Source organism: Urocitellus parryii, chromosome 10 (assembly GCF_045843805.1).
Source record: "Urocitellus parryii isolate mUroPar1 chromosome 10, mUroPar1.hap1, whole genome shotgun sequence".
Taxonomy (NCBI): domain Eukaryota; kingdom Metazoa; phylum Chordata; class Mammalia; order Rodentia; family Sciuridae; genus Urocitellus; species Urocitellus parryii.
This window is the reverse complement of record NC_135540.1, coordinates 54,739,556-54,761,319: the sequence shown is the minus strand read 5'-3', so window position 1 is coordinate 54,761,319 and position 21,764 is coordinate 54,739,556. Positions and strand designations below refer to the sequence as shown.

The window sequence follows — 21,764 nt, the reverse complement described above, 5'->3', positions numbered from 1 at the left end:
AGTATTCCATTCCATCCTCATAACATCCACTGGGGGGAGGCATGCTGCTCTCATTGTAACAATAAGCCAACTGGAAGTTGACATGTGACTGGGATTTGAAACTGGAACTGCCTGCTTGCTTACTTTTCTTGACCCTGCAAGGCATGGCTGGGTCTAAGGGCAATATTCCCAAACAACAAGCTGAGCCAGGGCCAGATTCTGGCACCCATGTGCCAACTTGGAACTGGAAAATATACCTTAACCTTTGTCAACTGCCCAATACCGTAAAACTGGGGCAAAAGTATTTTGGGGAGGATTCAGTGAGTTCATATAATTTAAACACCTATAGTTCTTAGCATACTACAATAGATTATTATTTGTATTCTAGGCTGCCCCTTCCCCTCTTTAGGCTACAAGGGTCTAAGGCTTATAATTGGACCCAGGTATAGCCTTCTAAGGCTAGAGTTAACCCTTACACAGCACAGCTGGGAATGGAATGGATCTACTTACAAGATTTCTTTGGAGATTTGTAACCATTTGGAAAAGGTGGCAGACAAACCTTCCTAGAAATATTAAAAAAAAAACACACACACAAAAAGTTAGTTATGCCAATAATGCATAAAATATATAATTGTCTATTTTATCACCTACTACCATAAAATATAAACAAATCTTTTATAAAAAGTTAAAATATATCAAAATCTATACCCACAAAATAGTATCATTTGCAGTGGAGAGAAATGTAAACAAAGATGCAACATTAAATCATAGCTGCATACAATTAACTGTAGTACTCTCTGCACTGCTGTGATCATTTCACAGTGTCCAGGTGTGACTGCCGTGGGCTCAAGTGCTGCTGTTAAGTCTCTGGGTGAGCAGTGTGTCTCTTCAATAAGCCATATTATGATAGTAAAAAGTGATCTCTATGGTTCCTGCATAGTTCTCACTGTATATAATACAAACAACAAACAAAATCTGTATCAATAGGCCTTTTATGTTATAGGTAAGGCTTCCAGCCAACAGCAGGCTCATAGTAGTCAAGTTTCTGGGGAGTCAAAAACTATACATGAATTTTCAATTGTGCAGTGATCAGGGTCCCTAATCCCTGCATTGTTCATGAGTCAACTGTATTTTGTTTTGTTTTTGATCTTACACCTCTGATCTCAAGACTTGTTCTCCTTTCAGTTTTCATTTTCAGGTATTCCCACCTGCGTCTTTAATTTTACAAACAGGCTGGGAAATCACTCTGTTTAAAAAGAAAGAAAAAAGTGGATGAGGCAACTTCCTCAAATATCTAAAGTGGCTTTGGCTTCACCACCAAAGTCCTTCCATTACTAAGTAGCACAGTGGTATGCTGAGGGCCAAGTTCTAGACTAGAGCTAGATTCACATTCATATTCCTAAATTCATATTCTCACTACGGGGCTGGGGGTGTAGCTCAGGGGTAGAGTGCGTGCCTAGCACATGTGAGGCACATGTGCTTGATCCTCAGCACTGCATAAAAATAGATAAAATAAAGGTATTGTGTCTATCTACAACTAAAAATATTTAAAAAAAAAAAAAAAGCAAAACCCTCAATGCCATGCTTTGAATATGTTCCATTCAAAGTCAGGTACTGCCAATGCGGTAATATTAAAAAGTGAAGCCTTTAAGAGATGAATAGGCCACAAGGGCTCCTCCCTCATGAGTGGGATTAGGTGCCCTTATAAAAGAGCACGTCAGAGGGAGTATGTCTGGTCTCTTCTCATATGCCACATGAGACCACAGCATTTCTCCTTTCTGCAGGACACAGCAAGAAGGCCCTCATCAGACACCCAATGCCAAGTCCTTGTTCTTGGACTTCCAGCCTCCAGAACTCTGAGAAAATAAGTTTGTATTCTTTACCAATTACCTACTCTCAGGTGTTCTGTCACAGCAGCACAAAACAGGCTAAGACAATGGCTTAGCCACTTACTATGTGGCTTTGGGCAAGTTAAGCACTCTCTCTGTAATCTTAGGATACCCATTCCACAGGACTAATATGAGGATTAAGAAATTAATGCACTAGGGTTAGGGATACAGAGCTCAGTGGCAGAGCATGTGCTAAGCATGTGAATGGCCCTTGGTTCAATAAAAAAGGAGAAGGGAAGAGGGGAAGGAAGAGGAGAAATAGGAGGGAGAGGGGGAGAAGAAAAAATTAAAGCATTTAAAATGCTTCAACTGAAGCTGGGCACACGGAAGGTGCACAAAGTTTGTCAGCTACTATTCTACTCAGCACACTTGGTGCTTCCACTTTCTCTAGAGCTATTCCATTCCTTAACTCTAATTATATGGCTTCTGTCTCAAGTCTTTTTGTGCTGCTAGAACAAAATACCATAGACTATGTACTTTATATATAATAGGATTTGATTTTTTAACATTTCTGGAGGCTGGAAATCCAAGATCAAAGTGCCAGCAGGTGTGCTATCTAGAGAGAGCTACACTGCTTCCAAGACAGGGCTTTGTTGATGAATCCTCTGCAGGGAACACCACTGTGTCTTCACATGGAAAGACAGAAGGAGCAAACTTGTCCCCTAAAGCCATTTTAGAAGACACTAATCCATTCATGAAGGCAGATCCAACAGCTGTATCACCTCCTAAAGCCCTCACCTCATAAAACTGTTGCATTGGGGATTCATTTTAACATTCATTTCTGGAGGAAATACATTCAAACCAAAGCACCATTGTTTCCTGAAATTACAGATAATGTACCAATGACTGTTAGCTATAGTTTGAATAGGATCTGTCCCCACCAAAACTCATGTTTGAGCCTTGGTCATTGCATACTGATACTGAGAGGTGTGGACTGGTGAGAGATGTCTGGATTACAAGGGCAGAGTGTCGTCATGACAACAGATTAAGACCTTTCTCATAGGAATGGGTTTATTCTTACAGGAGAGGGTTAGGCATCATAAGAACAGGCTGTAATAAAGCAAATTTGGCTTCTTTAGTGTTCTCCTGCTTCTCTTTTTCATGAGCCCACTTACTCTTCTGCTTTCTACCATGAATAGAAACAGCATGGCTCTTACCAAATGTGGCTGCCTGATCTTGGACATTCCAACCTTTGTAATTCTAAGCTGAATAAACCTCTTTTCTTTATAAATTATCTAATCTCAGGTATTATTGTAGCAATAGAAAACAAAGATAAGGCCTTTTAACAGGTTAAGTCAATGCCTTATTCTTTGGATTCATCTTTTATTTTTGCATGGTTCTGCACACTGCAAATTTGGATTTCCACTTTGAAAGTCTGTGATTTCTTATAAGTTGCTCCTTTTGGGCATATGAAAACTGACTTTTTAAAATTTTCTTGGCTTATAAGCAAAGGTATCCTTTAAAGTTCTGCTTTCAATATTCTTTTCTTCTGGCTCTATATCCTTTGTTTTTGAAACTATGCCTGAAACATGTTCTATTCTAAGTTAGAGTCATCATCTTGACCCTAAAGCCAATTCTCCCTGACCTTTATGAATGGTACCGCTATTCTGCAAATCACAACGTGCTGGATAATATCTTAGTTTTTAATTACGGTCCAAAAGAGTTCTACTGAATATTCAAAGCCTATTTCAAATGCTATTCTCTTCATGAAGCCTTTGACCAAATGAATGTCCTCTTTTTTCTGTTTTGAAACCTTAGAGCAAAATTTTTTTATGGTTTCTATTATGTGATTTTACACCAAAGTGACTATGTCACTTAGATTTTTGTTTAATTTCTCCTGTTGGACCTAAAATCTTTTACTATTACAAATTGACTTAAGTCTTTGCACCCAACTAGGATTTATCACATGCCTTGCACATGACAGGTACCCAATAACTGTAAAATAAAAAATAATTTGGAGCATGATAAACTGAGCTCCAGATACAAACCAGACACACCACACTTTTTCCTCTTCTGTGCCAATTTATAGATCCATGCCCTCACCTGTGTGGTTTTCTCTGCCAGGCATGTTCTCCCTCATTGCTGCCTCCCCTATATCTTTCATACTCTAATACAGAGGTTACTTGTCCTTTAATGAAATTTCTTCCTACCCCTAGCAGACATTTCTTTGTGCCTCTACTGATTTATAGATATAACAAATCTTTTGTATAGGACTCAAAATAGTGTGTGGGGTGGCAAAAAAAAATAAAAAAAAGGTAACAGAAGTTTAAGCTAATATGACTCACCAGCTACCAATGGCTGCTCAATAATATAATAGTAACCCAAACCACAGGATCAGAAAATGAAAGATAAAAAGGCCATAGGTTCTTTTATGTAAAAATTTCTCAAGTTTGGTCATTAATCAACCAGAATGTAAGAGAAATTCCAGATGTGATGGAAGAATGATAAATCAGAAATGCAAAAACTGATCAACACCAACTTTTGATTGTGAACTCAAGATAACAATGCAGAACCTTTTCAAAAGGGCTGCTACATCATCTACTAGTTCAGATTCTAAAGTTGCTGTCACTATAAATGCCATTTCAGGGTTGTTCTGTCTTACCCCTATCTGAAACCCAACTTGAATTTCCAATAAATATAAATTTCATAAACATACATATAAACAATATATATATACATATATATTCATACTTTTTTAATGTCCATTTTTCCTTACCATAAGAATTATATTCTATATGTCACATCACATCTTTTGTATTTAAAAAGACTTTCCTCAGACTGGGGATATAGTTCAGTGGTAGAACACATGTTTAGCATAAGCAAGGCCCTGGGTTTGATCCACTGTACTGTGTGTATCTGCACATGCACATGTTTACCTTAAGGTAATGTATCCAAACTATTAAAATTTTCATCTATAGCAAGTCACATCCCAGACATGAAAGGCAGGCAGTCTTTATTACAATTAGTTATTCATATTTGTATTTTTTCCTCTACACAGTAGGCTCCTCAAGAGTAGCAATCACATCTTACCTTTCATACTTCTTATGAACACATGAATGATGGACAACCCTTCCACTATTTTTTGGTAGTACAAAGAATTGAACCCAGACCCTCACACATCAGGCAAGCACTCTGCAATGAAGCTACATCTCCAGCCCTTATCAAGTTCTCTTAAATTGCACAGGCTGGCCTGTAACACATAATGTTCCTGTTTCAGCCTCCCAAGTTACCGGAATTACAAACCTGTACCACCAAGCCCAGCCTTGTCTATTTTTTAAAAGCCTCAATATGCAAATTGTTTTAGAAATAAATTCTCAAGAAATCATGACTGGTTTTGTTAACTAGGAAAACTTTATGAAAACAAACTTTACATAAATGTCAAATTATTTTAAAATTATGCAAAATTAAAATAATGAGAAATCACTTTTGTTTGAAAATAAGGAAAAAAGGAGCTAATAGCAGACTTCAGCCAATTATAAAGTATAAAAAAAGTTATAAAAGTCTCCGTTATTTTGGTGAGCAGATTAGATTTCTGGAATTGGTGTCTGGAATGCTAGGCAAAAGGGGAACTGGAAGACACATGTTGCCTAAAGAGTAATTAACATTCTTTATACACTGTACCTACCCCTGTGATTTAAAAATGAATTTGTGTTTAATTCATTCCAGCATGTTAACGCATCTTGTTCCTTTTATCAAAGGGGCTGTAGGCAAGGCCCTAGGTTGCAGAGGGGCCCATGTGAGCCAGGTCAGATATGGCCACAGAAACTCAGATTCACTCCCTCCAACACAGCTTCCTCTTACCACATGGGGAATTAAGACCCTTAGCTTTCACTACCTTAAGGTCAGAGATCAGCAAAAGCATTTATTGTTCAGGGTTATTAAAGATAATCAAGACCAGCAATTTGTAGAGCAGATCAGCTGATGTGGTAGCCAAAATCAACTAGTGGTATCTTTTAAATTCTCTTAGCCGTGAAATCCTCCACAGGAAAGAATATAAAAGACCAATAATGTAAAATAAGTCATAGAAGAGCAGTTTGGGTAACACTAAGAATATTCATGGGACCCCTGAGGTCCATCAGAGAGCATAGTACAAAAATCTATGAATTACTCACATCCATTAGAATGACTATTACAAAAAAACAAAAGTTTGGGCAAGGTATGGAGAAATAAAAACCACTGTGCATTGCTGATGAAATGGAAAATGGTGCAGCCACTATGAAAAACAGAATGGAAAATCCTCAAAAAATTAAAAACAGAATTACCATATGATCCAGCAATTCCACTTCTGGTTATATACCCCAAAGAACTGAAAGCAGGGACTGAAACAGATATTTGTACACCTATGTTCAAGCAGTACTAGTCACAAGGGGGGAAAAAAAAGGTGGAAGTAATTCAAGTGTCCACTGATGAATGAATGAATAAACAAAGTGTGATACACATTCAGTAGGGTGTTATTCCACTTAAAAAGAGCAATCTAGCACATGAACCTTGAAGATATGATACTATCTGAAATAAGCCAGTTGCAAATAGACAAATACAACGAAATTCCACTTATTTGAAGTACTTAAAATAGTTGAATTCAGAGACAAAAAGTAGAACAACAGTTGTCAGAGATGGAAGAAAAAATGGCAAAAAAACTATTTAATGAGTAGTAAGTTTCCATTTTGCAAGATTAAGAGTTCTAGAGGCAGATGTTGATGATGGTTCCATGATATTGTGAATGTACTCAAATGCCACTGAATCATACACTTGAAAATGGTTAAAATGATAAATTACCATAATTAAGAAAAAACAGATAAAGAAAAATAACAAAAAACCCACTGACCTAATCTAACATAATATCTTCTTTTCAGTGAAGAAATAAAACAGAAACTATCACAGAACAATTAATCACCCAGATACAGACAGACACCAAAGATCTGATGGCTCTTTCTATTGATGTAACTGAGGACCTTTCTGATAATGTGAGGATACTTGTATTAGTAAGAGCTCTTATTTAGAAAAGCATTTCATGTATCTTGGATGCAAGGAAATCAACAGAACTCATGTTTCTTGAATTATGTAATGATATCACTTAAGTTACTGCTAACTTTTTGGCAAGGAGATATCTGGTAATGGAAAAGGAGACCACAAAAGAAAAATAACCTTTCTTCTCCTCCTTCAAACATCTATAATTTATTGTAATTTTTACAATAAATGAAGAAGACTCCTCCTGGCACTTGAACTTCAGTGACAATAATTTAAATCAGCCCACTGAGAATTCTTGTCTTGTATTACAGTGACTTACACATTCCAAGACCTTGAAGACAAGTAGTCTGCAATGGAAAAAAATTATTTGAAGCCTATGTCCTCAGCTCCATGACTTTTCTAGGCCTAGTGGAAGGCAGGCTCAGCCAGAGAGGAAATATTTTTAGACAAGGGTGCTTCAGAGTTCTAAAAATAAGCCAAGAGAACAGAATGCTTGTCAAAGTCCCCAAAGTACTCTGGCCACAGGATCAGTAAGCATGCCAATATTATATTTATTTTTTGCAAATGTATCACCAGATTTGAAGCAGTTTCTCTGAAGCATAGCTTAACTGATGAATATGTAAAAACCAGTCACCAACTGGTCCAGTGACTGACTGGCTTCCCTCCCCTCTCCCACCAACAACACAGCTCCACACCAGAAAGGAGGACTATGGCATGGTCTTCAAAATATCCCAAGTGGTACAAATTATCCACCACACCTGAACTCTGAATAAGGACAGAGTCAATGCTCCAAAGCTGACTGTGCCAGGGCTGCTGTGCCTTCACAGGAAGGTCTGCCTTTCTCAGTCTTCTTGATTTGCTCCAGAGAAGAAAATGGGTCATAAATCAGGTGCAACCCCGTGAACTGGCGATTCTGGGTTTATGATTATCTCTGCTTGAGTAAGACCTTGGACTCTGCTATCAGCACAAAGCAGTCTTCACTAAGTTCAACAAATCAGGCAAGGGTTCTCTGTTGAGGTTTTCAACCACACTGCCACCACAGCCAGCTGGTTTGTTATTAAAACAGTTAAATGCCTTGGCTGTCCTCCCAAGCGTATTTCTAAAAAGCTAAGAAAATGTGCCCCCCAATTTGGACTATAAGTCTGCTAAATATAAAAAAAATTTACTAAGGGGCGGGGATTGTGGCTCAGAGGTAGAACGCTCGCCTAGCACAGGCGGGACCCAGGTTTGATATTCAGCACCACATAAAAATAAAGGCACTGTGTTGTGTCCATCTATACCTTAAAAAAAAAAAAATTTACTAAGTATCTAGGTTTGGTTAATACAGAGGAAGTATTAGGTAATAGGGGTAATACAGAGACCTCCCACAAATTCTGAAAAAGAGGAGGGTTAACTGAACATGTTAATCATAACAATTAAGTCTTAATCACATTTATGAATCCCTCAAAGATGCTGCATGATAGACACTTTGGGCAGAAAAGAGTTATAATCTAAACTGTTCTCCACCAAGATTAATATGATAATGTGTTATAATAAGGTTTTTTCCTTTAGTGTTTGCTGAAAAGACTAACACAGACACTCCCACAACAATTCAAGTAATATGCCTGGTCTAGGAATCACAGAGGAGATAGCAAAGTTACAGAGCCTTTTCCAGGATAAAGAAAACACTTCATGACCTCAGTTGCAGAGTACATGAGGCTAGAACAGTAATAGCAATAACCAAAGGATACCCTGTGGGAAAAACTTTAGGGGGAAGAAAAGGGAACATGATGATTTAATTTTTGGTAGGTAACGAGTCCATAATGGCAGAAAGTCAATGGCAGTACAGCATCCAGAGGGAGATGACCTGCAGGTGACTCTAATTTTTAGTCTAGAGTTGAGAAGACAAGCTGATAACTGTGGATTCAGGATACCAAGAGGATCCTTTGGCCATTCTTCTCCCCATAAGACAGCATGGGCCAGAGATCAGACACAGCTATGGTTTTCTCAGTCTCAGGGATTTCCAATCCACAGAATAGGAGCGTAAGGAACCCAGTTCTGGCCCCAGCTCTGCCTCTCACCCTTGACCTCAAGTATCATCTCTGTGGGGGTAATTATTAGAATGGTCACATGAAATAATAGCTATCAAAAGGCTATGCAAAGAATAAAACATTATATTTCTTGGATATTTTAAGTGTCAGGCTCTGTTCTAAATGCTTTGTGAATATGAATGCATGGCAATATCCCCAAAGCAAGTCAATGGGGCATTAAGATTATCTTTTTCAAGAAAACACTTAGGTAAAATTTAAAATTTCCAGAATTGTTTGAACTCCCCATATTTCTGTATCAAATAGCTTCAAAGACAGATAAGAGACTTTAAATAGGCCACCAGTTTAGATATGCCAAATCATAAAGTAGTGAACATGTACTGACCAATTATTGCTGAATACACTAATAAGAATTGTGCCTGTATAAATTCTTATTAGTGTATTTTAACATTTAATTCTCACAACATGAGGCAAGTACTGTTATTTCTAGCTAGGGAAAGAAGGAGTAAGTGAGTTGCCCAATGTTCTTACAGCCAGGAAAGGAGGGCAGGGATCTAAACTCTGGCACGGATTTCAAGGCCTGTACTTTCAAGCTTAGAACACCACTTACCAGAAACAATTACTGCATCTCTAGCATAACTGGAGAGACAGTATAGACAGCAGCAGCATAATCTTCCTGTGTTCTCAGTAGAGCTAGGCAAGGAAGTGTGTATATTTAAGGCAGATAAGGGGAGAAGAGGAGGGGAAGGGGAGGAAACCTGAAACTCAAACAAGCAGATCTAGGAGATAGCAGAGAAAAATCAAAACGTGACTGAAATGCCATTTCTTATTCTACAAAATGTCCAAATACATTCAATAAGAGCATTTTATTTTTATTTATTTATTTATTTGGTTTTTGTTTGTTTGTTTATTTTTGCCTGTCAGTCCTACCTCTTCTCACCCTCTGGGAACAACAGTATCTCCACACCCATCCTGAGTTCAATGACTGATGTGCAATACATAGGTAGAGCAGTACATCAGTGATGATCAGAGAACAGCCCTATAAAGAATTAAGTAACAAGAAATGAGGGAAGATTTTATGACAAACAGATATATGCCATACTCTTGAGCAGGAAGTTAACACCTGCGAATAAAAATATTCCTTTCATAATGAACTGTCCAAATGAGATCTTACAGTCAGGTAACTACCAACATCTATGATCCTGAAACTTCTAGGTCTCTGCACTGTTTTTCAAGCAAACTTCAACAGAGCCCTATACTCACTGTCCCAACAGAAATGAATAAAGCTAAAAAGTACAAAATAACTATGATTATTCCTCCATTCAGAATCAGAAAGTTCAGAGCTGGGAGCAGTGGGAACAGGGTGAATAAATTCAGTGGCTGGGGAGAAGTTTTTGAGTCTGAGTCCTTTTGGAGCATCACAAAGGAACACAAAGGTTAGGGGAATATTCACCTGTAGCTTAGAATGCTCCCCCTGCCCCCACTTTGTTTCAATAGCTTAAGGAGTTCTCCCCAAAAGAAATGTGCAACTTTGGCTTCTTAAAGGGGAAAATAAACACACACACACATACACACACTTTTTGGGTGAGACAACTCACCTCTAATCTCCTTTAAAGTGAAAACTTTCTCACTTCCCCAAAGAAGTGTAATATCCTAAAAAGAATGGGCTGGAGATATAGCTCAGTAGCTCAGTTGTTCTTGCCTAGGATAGACTAGGCCCTGGGTTCAATCTCTAGCATAAAACACTCATATTCATTCATTCATTCATTCTCTCTCTTTCTCTCTCTCTACACACACACACATGGTTTACAGAAAGTCTCTGAAATGTCCCAGGGAGCCCACTGGCTTCTCACCAATAATTTAACAGAAACGTATGCGCTATCTGGACTCCTTGTATGAAAAAAGGCAATGGACTAAGTAAAATTTAGAAAGGATTCATTCCATGAACTGTAGAAATGCACAGCTTCTTCCCTTTCTTTCTTCTGGGCTCCTTCCCCCCTTATAAAGCAAAAAACAAAGCTGGGCATGATGATGCACACCTATAATCCCAGCATGCCTGTAATGCAGTCACTCAAAGGCTGAGGCAGGAAGATCACAGGTTCAGGGCCTGCCTTAGCGATTTAATGAGGCCCTAAGCAATTTATCAAGACCCTGCCTCAAAATAAAAAGAGCTGGGGAACCCTGCTTCAATCCCTGATAACTCCCCCAGCCCCACCAAAAAAAAAAAAAAAAAAGGAAAGAGGGAAACCAGCAAAAGACTTTACCTGTCCTCACTCAAGGTTTATTTAATGCACAAATTTCTCTGTTGGCCTAAATATCCAGCTAAAGATAAATTGGCAATCAAGACCAAGTCAGAAGCCTATAACAAGCAACACACATAAAACAAGTTAACTTATTTAAACATTAACCTGCAGTCTAAGGGATTTTTTTTTTCTTTTAATTTAAAGCAAACAAAAAAAAAATGACAGGCCAAGTAGATACTCTAAAAATACATCTGTACTAATGGCCTATGTTCTGGTCAAATGCAATTAAGCACAGACCTCACTTGTCTAAAATTGTTTAATTGCTTGTGAAATACATCAGGTGCCTACAAAATCTGTTCAGAATTTTTTCATCTTGCTCAGCAAAAACTAGAACACATTAAAATGATAAATTAAAAAATTAAAATTGTAAACAGAACTGCCACTTGATTAAAATTAAAACTACTTCAGCAAGAATTCAGGAGAATGAACGGAAATGTGATTAGCACTATAATCAAGACAATAGGTTTTGGGTTTGCACTTTTCTCACTTTACTAAGGTGGTAGATGAAAGGTGCTTTATCTCGTTTCAGAGATTCCCTAAACAAACTGCAGTATCAGATGAGAGTTACAATATGTAATGGAATTATGACCAATATTTTCCATCTTAATATTAGGTGTCTACCTCAGTAGCAAAGATCAGGAATGAAAGGGACACAAGGCAAAACATGCAACAGGATAGATAACTGCACTGAACATAAAAATCACAGAGGCAGTTAACAATGAGCTCTTATCATCTGCCAGACACTGTCCTAATTGTTTGACACGTGCTAATTCATTTATTCCTCTCCATATTCCTCCAGGCCAGTACTACTTTAGAGACAAGGAAACTGAGGTACAGAGGTAAATTAACTTTCCAATGTTACCACAACCAGTGTGGGATACAGCCTGCAGACCATCCAACTGCCTATACTGACATCCATCTGTATACAAAACATATCAAGTAATGTCAGTGGAACTCAATAGGCAAAACAGATTTTTACTCTGCCAAAGCTGTTGACCCAGAAGCAAAAAGAATGAGGTACTATTGCCTAGACTGCTTGCTACAGGGAAGAATGCAAAACGAAATCATCTAACCCACTGAAAATATTGCATAGATTTGTTTCATAGGAAAGCACCTTTTCCCTCTGAAGTAGAATAGAAGAAATTAAAATGGGTAGAAAGAAGACATAAAGGAAAGACAAGAAAATATAATTTTAATTTGAGTTTCCACATAGCAAGCCAGTCTCTTTGCCAGGGCTGTCACTCCAAAATTTTAGGGGAAATCTGTAAATCTTAAAGTTGACCATAAATTCATTCCCTCATTATCACTTTAAGCACTGTTAAATAATGGATTTAATAGATTAAGCAAAGAGAAATACAAATATTTTGAGGAACCTATAATTTAGGGAACTTCCTAGTATTACCTATTGCTCAAATAACAGAGACCAAGTCAGCTAAGGATCCTGAGAATGATCAGACCACCATAAATTGTCTTTCAATAATGAGAATGATGGCAACCTTACATACCTTTTCTTATCATACCTTACATCCTTCATTTAAAACAAGAGCCAGAAACCCCTAAACCACTGTCTCTCACTCTCAAGATGGTCTGCATTCTCCCTTGAACAGTGTACTGTTTGCTTTCTTAAATAGATCTCTGTGCCTCTACTGACTCCTACTGGAATTTTTTTCTTTCATGTATGCCAAGGGCTCTATTTGTCCTGAGTTGAGCTCCCCTGCCCCTTCTCCCTCTGAACTCCAGGAGACTCTCTTCTGGTGATTTCTTCTCCTGACACCTCATAGGACTAGAGTCGTCACCTAAAATAACTAGGGTCTCTTAAACTGTTACATTAAGGATGGAACTATTTCTTATGATGGTCCACTATTTAGGCTTTTGGTTTTTATTACCGTTTGGAATAACAGTTTTATTATTTTTCCAACCTAGTAGGTAAATAGCGTTCTTTTTTTCAAGTTTCAAAAGGCACTTCCTGGTCCAGCTAATGAAGGATTAAATTATCAAATCTATGTATCTCCTTAATGTCAGTCACTTCTCCTTTCTCTTTTTTTAGGTGAAAGTTCCAACATTATGCCTATAATTTGAGGTGCTGCTTCTGTCTCTTCATGAAATACAACATGCCCCCCACCTAAACTGGGAATTAAACCCTGGGGCACTCTAAGAATGAGTTACATCCCCAACCCTTATATATTTGTTCATTTGTTTATTTTGAAACAGGTTCCCAGAGAGTTGCTGAGGTTGGCCTCAAACTTATGATCCTCCTACCTCATTTTCCCTAGTCACTGCGATTACAGGCATCTGCCTCACTGAACTTTTTCTGTAATATGTGTAAAACTTTTAGGTTGAAGGGACTTGTTCCTCTCATGCCACACATAATGGAGTTTATGAGGACACCAAAACCTAGCAGCCAGGGTATCTGTACAATGAAAAGAACAACATATGTCCAAAACCATGATCTCATAAGAAATGGGAGACAGTAAAAATCAGAAAGATAAAACACTACAGAAATACAGATTTTAGGGGGAAATGCAATCAAATTAACATATTGCAAAAAAATTGCAGGAAGGGGAAATAAAGACACATAATAATAGTAAAAAAAATGTTAAGTAACATGGAAGTATGAATTGGAAAAAAGACAAATAAATAAATAAAAATTAATCTCTTTCGTGACTATAGTTAGTGCAGTTTAGGAACACTCCAAAGGAAAAATTAGGTGACAATAACCGCTCCTCCATTCCCCAACAATTTAAGGGCAAAGGACTTAAATTAATGATAAGCTGCTAGGATGTGCAAATCAGAATTCTCTGACATGAGTGGGAACATAACTGGTTGTGGAAAACAAAAAACAAACAAACCAAACAAAAAACCCTAAAAACTAAAAGCACTGTATCCATATAATCAACTGCACCTCTGAACCTGAATCATAGAGCTGGAACAGAGTCCTGCAAAAAAAACAAACAAACAAACAAACAAACAAAAACAGAAGTCTCCTCTCTACTTCTTCAGTCCCCTCCACGGTTTTATCTCCAGCTCCCACTGTCCTTAGCGTCGGAAGAGAGCCCAAATTTCTCTGCACTGAGGGCACTAGGTCAAAGTTGCCTCCAGAAGCCTTAGGCGGAATTCCAGGCCCCCACGAATTCGGATTAGGAGACTGTAATTTACAAAGTGTTAGAAAAGTGGTGGCTATTGTTATTCTTTGTAACCAGGCAGACGAAGGAAACAGGGGGAAGAGCGGGGAGTCCGTGTAGGGAAGAATATTGCTGACAAAGACTGCATTATTATTAAAAGTTGGTAAGTAAAGTTAAAACTGATAGCAGTGCATGTCTCTGAAAGTAAATTTCTGTTGGCGCGAGGCAGCGAGCAAACAAGTTATGCTGAACCTTGGTGCCCTTGTAACTTTACGCACGGCCCCGTTCCAAACTGCCTTCACCAACACTCTCCACCGAGCCTTCATGGGGCCTTGCGGAAGGCTGGAATTTCAGATAGGAAGGAACTGGGGACCGGGCCAAGAACACTGAATTCGGGGAGACACAGATTGGCTGTTCCTTCACGGGCCCAGACGTAACGTAGTTCAACTACACCCGGAGGGGCGGGTGAAAACTCCCCGCGACTCCGGCCGAAGGGCCACCACCTGCGGGCGCTTTCGTCTCGGAGTGGGCGGCGGAGCGAGCGTGGTTCGCTGCCCGTGGGGCCGCTCACCTGGGCTATGCCGGCGCCCATCAGCCCGCCGCCGATGACCGTCACGTGCTTGACGATAATTTTCTTCGCCGAGGCCGAAGCGCTGGTCGAAGAAGACAGGGAGCGCACGAACTGCCTGGTGACGAAAGCCATGGTGCAGGGACGACTACAGCGACGGCGAAAGAAGACGAAGGGTAAAGCAAGAACAGCTCGGCCAAGGCGGCGAGCGGACCTCTGGGGGCGGGCACCCTGCGGCCCCGCCGCCTGCGCGCCGTGGCGCCACCATGACGTCAACGGAGGCGTGGACTCGCGCCTGCTCTGCCCATTGGCCTAGACGTCAGGCGCCCGCATTTGAACGTCTGGACTCTCCACTGGGGTTCGCTTTCAGGGGCGCTCGGCCCCGCCTGGCTCCCAAACCCAAGGCAGCATACTTGGCCAACCCTCGAATCAAATGTCTGGCGACCTGTGGGTTCCAAAGCAAAGATCAGGCCCGGGGAAGGAAAGGAGAGTTGACCTTTAATTATCTTTTTCAAAGTTAGTTAATCAATGCAGTGAGCTTGTGGTCAAAGAGCAACCTCTGGAGAGGAACTGATAAGATTAGAAAGCAAAGGAAGAGTATCTTTCTCAGCAGTGGAAGACTTGATACACTCTAGGCAAATCTTATCTTGCGAATACTTTGTAATTATTGTGCTTTAGTCATACAGAATTTCTATAAGTTTACTTACTTTTTAATGTATAAAAGAACCCACAGATTCACCATCCAAATAAAAGTCATCCCAAATGAAAGTAAATATAGTGAATCCTTTGTACCATTGCTTTGATCTGATCTTTATATTTAATTCTGCAAAAACATGGGGGAAGCATGTTTTGAGCACCTTGTTAGGCTTCGGAGGTCACTACTGGCTGAAGAGACAGTATTACATTCAAGTAGAATCCTTTAAGTGTTACACCATAGCAAAATGCAAAAACCTCTGGAACTAGAAATGGGAAAGGAATAGCACACAAAGAAACCTAATGACAGGAATAATTTGGAAATTTTATAAAGAGAAGATAATTCTAGGCAGGAGAAGCAGTAAATGCAAAGGCAGGCTCATACTGCAACAACAAAAGTGGATGAGGAATTAAGTGTGGTTAGAGGGGAAGCTATGATGGTAGACTGGGAGGATGAGTGTTTAAGTGGATTTTAACTATTAATCCTCATTTACAAGTTTATCTAATGAAAGGCAAAATACAACCTAAGTACAGTGTTGTCATAATGTTTTTTAGGATGAAATTTGCGTGTAATGTACAACATGATGCCCAAATACGGTACGTTTCAGATGTATAATTTCTTTTCCTCAGGAAAAAAAGAATAACACTTGTCTTGATCCATTCAGGCTGCTATAACAAAATACCATAAGTCAAAGGTCTTACAAATTGAGTCTCTTTTATTGCTAAACAATAAAAAACTTCTTTCTCACAGTTCTAGAGGCTGGGAAGTCCAAAGTCAAAGGCACCTGTTGATCCTATGTCTGGTGAGGGCCTGCTTCCTGACTAATAGGTGGTTCCTCCTTGGTATAACCTCACAAGGTAGAAGCTGCAAGTTAGCTTCCTTGGGAATTCATCCCATTCATGAGGGCCTGCCCTCATGACCTCATTATCTCTGAAAGGCCCACCTCCAAATACTCTCTTATTAGTTTTCAAAGTATAAATTTGGTGGGAACACTAATATTCAGCCTGTATCACTACTACGGTATTTTTAGTGTTTCACAAATATGAGGTCCTCTATGGTATGTGAAGGTGTGAAGTAAAGAAAGGAGAGCTGTAGTGAAAATTCAGAAGTCTTGGAGCAGTCATCAGTGAGCTGTATAACCTTCTTCAACCACTTGCCCTTTCTTGGCTTTAATGTCCTTGCCTGTCAAAGAAAATGGTTGAGAAAATAACCTTTCAGATAATTTATACTGAGAGTTTTAGACAATTTACAGTCTTCTGAAGCAAAAGGGCCACCCCTGCTCCTCTTCCTGCCCAGTCCTGGTCAGATGACAGTTACAATAGAATCATTCTTCCTTTGCTAGGATAGCAAGTTGTTTTCCAAGTGTAGCCTTGGACATTTGGAAGCTGGTAAGAATTTCTGTAGTTCCTGACTTGCACCTTCAGCTTGTTCTTGGAGTTGTATTTCATCTCTCTGCAGAAAGAGTGAAGTACTAGGAATCGTAACCCTAGTCACTGATTCAACTCAGAGAAAACAAGCAATAAAGAACAGAGTAAGAGAACTGGGGTTGTGGCTCAGAGGTAGAGCACTCATCTAGCATGCGTGAGGCACTGGGTTTGAACCTCAGCACCACATAAAAATGAAATAAAGGTATGTGTCCACCTACAGCTAAAAAAATAAATCTTTAAAAAGCAGAGTAAGAAATGACATTTTTATTTTCATTCCATAATTCAAAAATTGTAATACTTAAAAATAGACAACAAAGAAGCATTATTTAACAACACACATGGTAGTGGGCTCTGAGTGGATTCTTTACCTCCAACAAAGCATTGTGGAGAGCTGAGCTAACACTCCATCACTGGCAGGTGACAGGCACATAGATTGAGGGACAGGATTTGTTAACAACCAGGAACATTAATGGAGGTGAGAATCATTAAGCAAGTTGTAATTGTCTTATTTATGGAAACTATTGATTGATTTCTGACTTTTTGAGAAATAGCGAAAAATTAATGTTGACTCTCTGGTTGAACAATTTCTAGATTTCTTATGGCAGAAAACTGTGACTGCTCAGGGTGGTTCAACAGAAAAGTCCAGAACACCCAAGTAAAAGCTTACCTACTTCAAAATCAATGGTGATTAACATTGTTCCTGAGGTTCTAAGGAGGCAACTGTTTGATTAAGGCATATCACTAGTTTGAAAAGGGCACAGTTGTGGATTCATAAACCCTACTGAAACATACTCTCATAATGATTTACAAAATACACAAGGCAGACTCTCTTCATAATTATTAAAATTATTTTATGAATAATTGTATCATCTTGAGCTTTTAGGAAAAATATTGTCACAGCAACGGCAGACTTTAAACATGTACCTTAGATTTTCTTATCATGCCAGCAGTTGTCCCAATGCCAGCTGCTCTCCACCTCCATTTTCTACTTGAAAAATCTTTCTCAGGGGCTGGGGATGTGGCTCAAGTGGTAGTGCGCTCGCCTGGCATGCGTGAGGCCTGGGTTTGATCCTTAGCACCACATACACACAAAGATGTTGTGTCTGCCGAAAACTAAAAAATAAATGTTAAAAAAATTCTCTTTCTCTCTCTCTCTCTCTCTCTCTCTCTCTCTCTCTCTCTCTCTCTCTCTTTCTCTCTCTCTCAATAAAAATATTTCTCAGTTTCAAAGAATGATAGCATTCCCAATGCACAAGTTAAAATTAAAGTCTAGAAAGTCTGACACATAGGTGTCTTGGGATCTAGGTGGTAAAAACACTCATTTGTGTTAAATACTGCCTTTGGAACAAATGAAAGTAATGTGTTAAGTACAGTGGGTGCAAGTCTGAGTCTGAATTTTAATCATACAGCATTTTCCAATCTGGGCATGAAGTTGCTTGGGCTTTCTTGCTGAGGAGATGAAATGATTGTTCACATTTTCAAGCACACAGAGGGAAGCAGGTACAATTTCACCATAAGCATTAATCGCTGTGGGATTTATTGAGTGTAGAGTCACAAGATTCTCCTATTTTATATGAAGGGAAAGTCTTCTGAATTATTGAGAATGGACAATTATTCTAACCTCACCCAGCAATTTTCCAAATGTTTGCTTGAGATTATAAGACTCCCACTAAAGAGGGCACAATGTAAATTCATTATCACCCAAAGGGAAAATGGTGTATCAGCAGGATACACCATTTTACATAAATCATACCTTTCAAACAAATCACACCTTTTGGGTTATTTTCTTAGGATTTCCACATATAAAATTTCATACTTTTAAAGCTAACCATGTATTAGCCTTACCAACAACTATAACTAATAATAGTGGTCATCCTTTTGAGAAATTTTTATATACTACTTGCTAATTACGTTAAATGGTTTTGCATGAAGTAGCAGCCAACATATATCGAGCCCTTTCCCATGATCCCCCTTGTTCTAGGTGCTTCTTGTGAATCAATTTATTAAATCCTCACAATAATCCTACATGATTTGTACCAAGGGCCCACAGTTCTTTAACACATAAGGAAACAGGCCAAGAGAGATTCAGACACTTAGCCAAGGTTACACAGCTAATTAATGGCACTGACAGAATTCAAACCCAGGATGGTCTGTTTTCAGGGCTCATGTTCTTGACCACTATGCTCTTTGCCTCTTCATATCAACCCTAAGGCTCTCCTTGTCATGTTATCCTTGCCTAAAGCTTAAAAATGAAGGCCAGGTTTTGAGTAGTAAAGTCTCTTATGAATTGTTACTCACCTAATCACTGACCAGGCTTGGGTTTGAACCTCCTCTGACCTCAAAGCAACTCAGGAGGCTGAGATAGGAGAATCACAATTCCAGGAGAGCCTCAGCTACTTAATGAGGCCCAAAGCAACTGAGCAAGACCCTGTTTAAAAATAAAGACATAAAAAGGGCTGGGGATGAGGCTCAGTGGTAAAGCATCCCTGGGTTAAATCATCAGTGCCAAAAATAAATAAATAAATAAATAAATAAGCAGATGGATTTAGTTGGACATCTTTACTAATAAACCCCAGAGCTGCAAGTTCCTGGCAGTTCTTCCTGATGTTTCTGCCTGATGACTCTGTAGGAATCATGTGTTCTATAGCATCCTGTTTTCCAGCTTATAGACTCAGATTTCTCAAACACAAACATTCACTTATCATTTTCTACTGGTTATCTCTCCTTGGAAATCCCTTCCATCCTTCAAATGTAACCCTATCAAAATTTATGGCTATTATTTCCCATTCCCCAAAATGCCTTCCCAAGATGATCCCAACCAAGAGTGTTCTTCCCCCTTACCACTACATTCCCATCCAATTGGCCATAAAATGCCATCAATTCCACCTTAGAAATGGCTTACTGCTGGCTTCAGTGCTACACACCTGTAATCCCAGGGGTTCTGGAAGCTGAGGCAGAAACATCACAAGTTCAAAGCCAGCCTCAGCAATTTGGCAAGATCCTAAGTAACTCAGGAAGACCCTGTCTCTAAAAAAAAAAAAAAAAAATGAAAAAGGGGATAGTGCAGCTAGATTGTATTTAATAAAACTTCCCAAAACAATACAGTTTTATTAACTTTAGATCTGTTATCCATTAGATCTCTAAACTTGTTCATACTACATATTTGCTATTTTGTATCCTTTGACTTATACTTCCAATTTCTTCTCCTCTTTTCCTATCATGTTAACCACTGTTTCATTCTCTCTGTGTGCATTCAAGCTCTTTAAAAATACTGATTTTACTTACTTATAAGTGAGATGATGAAATATTTTTCTGAGTCTGGCTTATTTCACTTTCACTTAGCATAATGTCATCTAAGTCCATTTATGTTTGACAAATGGCAAGATCTTCTTTTTTAAGACTGAATAATATTCCATTGTATATGCATACCACATTTAAAAAAAATCTTGTTTCTGAAATGTCCTATCTCTTGTATGAGAACCAGCCACCAAAGGCAGAAGAGGCTGAGACACCAAAAAAAGAGACAGATCCAAAATCACACAAAGAATAATTTACCAGGGACTTGTAGACAGCAGCACATCTTGAATGGAAGACTCCCCATATCCCAGGACAGGAGGAAGTAGTTTACGTGCTAAGCTAGACAAAGATGGGCCACAGCCCACCAGAATGTGCCTGGACTCTCTCAAAAACTACTGACATGTCCAACGTCAGTTAAGAAATAGTCCATTGGACCTGGGGTTGTAGCTCAGTGGTAGAGCCTTTGCCTAGCATGTGTGATGTGTGAGGCACTGGGTTTGATTCTCAGCACTGCATATTAATTAATTAATTAATTGTCCATTGACAACTAAAAAAAAAAAGAAAAAAAAAAAGAAAAAAAAAAAAGAAACAGGGTATCAATGGCCAACATCATACACTCTGTCAATTCTCTTAACAATTTTGTTTGGATTGGGATGGAAGCCAGGGTCATCTGGTGAGCCAAATGGCAATTAGGGCCAACATGCCTGTAGTCATGTCAAACCTGATCTCTACAATCAATTCATCCGTCAGTGGACATTTAGTTTGTTTCCATATCTTGGCTATTCTGAATAATGCTGCCGTGAACATGTGCCTGCTAGTATCTTCACAAGGTGGTGATTTCATCTCCTCTGGTTGGTACCCAGGACAGCAGTCAGCCTGCATCTGCTGTGTAGAGGCTGCTCCCATTCCTAGAGTGCCTTCCCAACATACTCCACCTCCCTCTCATGTCAATAGTTACAAGTTACAAAGAGGACCACTGTACTCTCCTCCTGTTCACAGAATGAAGACCAAACTTCTAAATCCTGGCCCCAGAACTCTAAACTCATCTAGCTTGTTTTTTAATATATATATATATATATATATATATATATATATATATATATATATACACACACACACATATATGTGTGTGTGTGTGTGTTTGTGTGTTATAGATGGACACAATACCTTCACTTTATTTATTTAGTTCTATGTGGGGCTGAAGATGGAACCCAGAGCTTCCCAAATGCTAGGCAAGCACTCTAACCCCTGAGCAACCACCCCAGCCCCTAAACTCATCTAGTGTCTTCTGTTCTTTTGCAAGTACCTTAAATTATAACCACAAATAACCAAAGTATCCTAACTTTCTAAACTGTCTCTTATAAAGAGCCCAATTGCTAGTTTTCCTATAAATGAATTAAAGGTCAATCCCAAATTAAAATGTTTTGACTATAATTCTAAGACTTTCATTAGAACCAAGCATTTAGAGTGAAAGAAGGCTGATAGTGGCT

At 38.9% G+C, this 21,764-nt stretch overlaps 1 protein-coding gene across 1 annotated transcript in view; it reads right to left on the bottom strand.

Annotated features, from left to right (window-relative positions):
* Hadh (hydroxyacyl-CoA dehydrogenase) overlaps positions 1-15,121 on the bottom strand; it is a 47,498-nt gene extending 32,377 nt beyond the window's left edge. Inside the window, exon 1 of the mRNA XM_026403199.2 lies at positions 14,860-15,121. Within this exon, the coding sequence (XP_026258984.1) occupies positions 14,860-14,991 (132 nt within the window). The 5' untranslated portion in view covers positions 14,992-15,121. The remainder of the gene's footprint in view (positions 1-14,859) is intronic.
* Between the last annotated feature and the right edge of the window lie 6,643 nt (positions 15,122-21,764).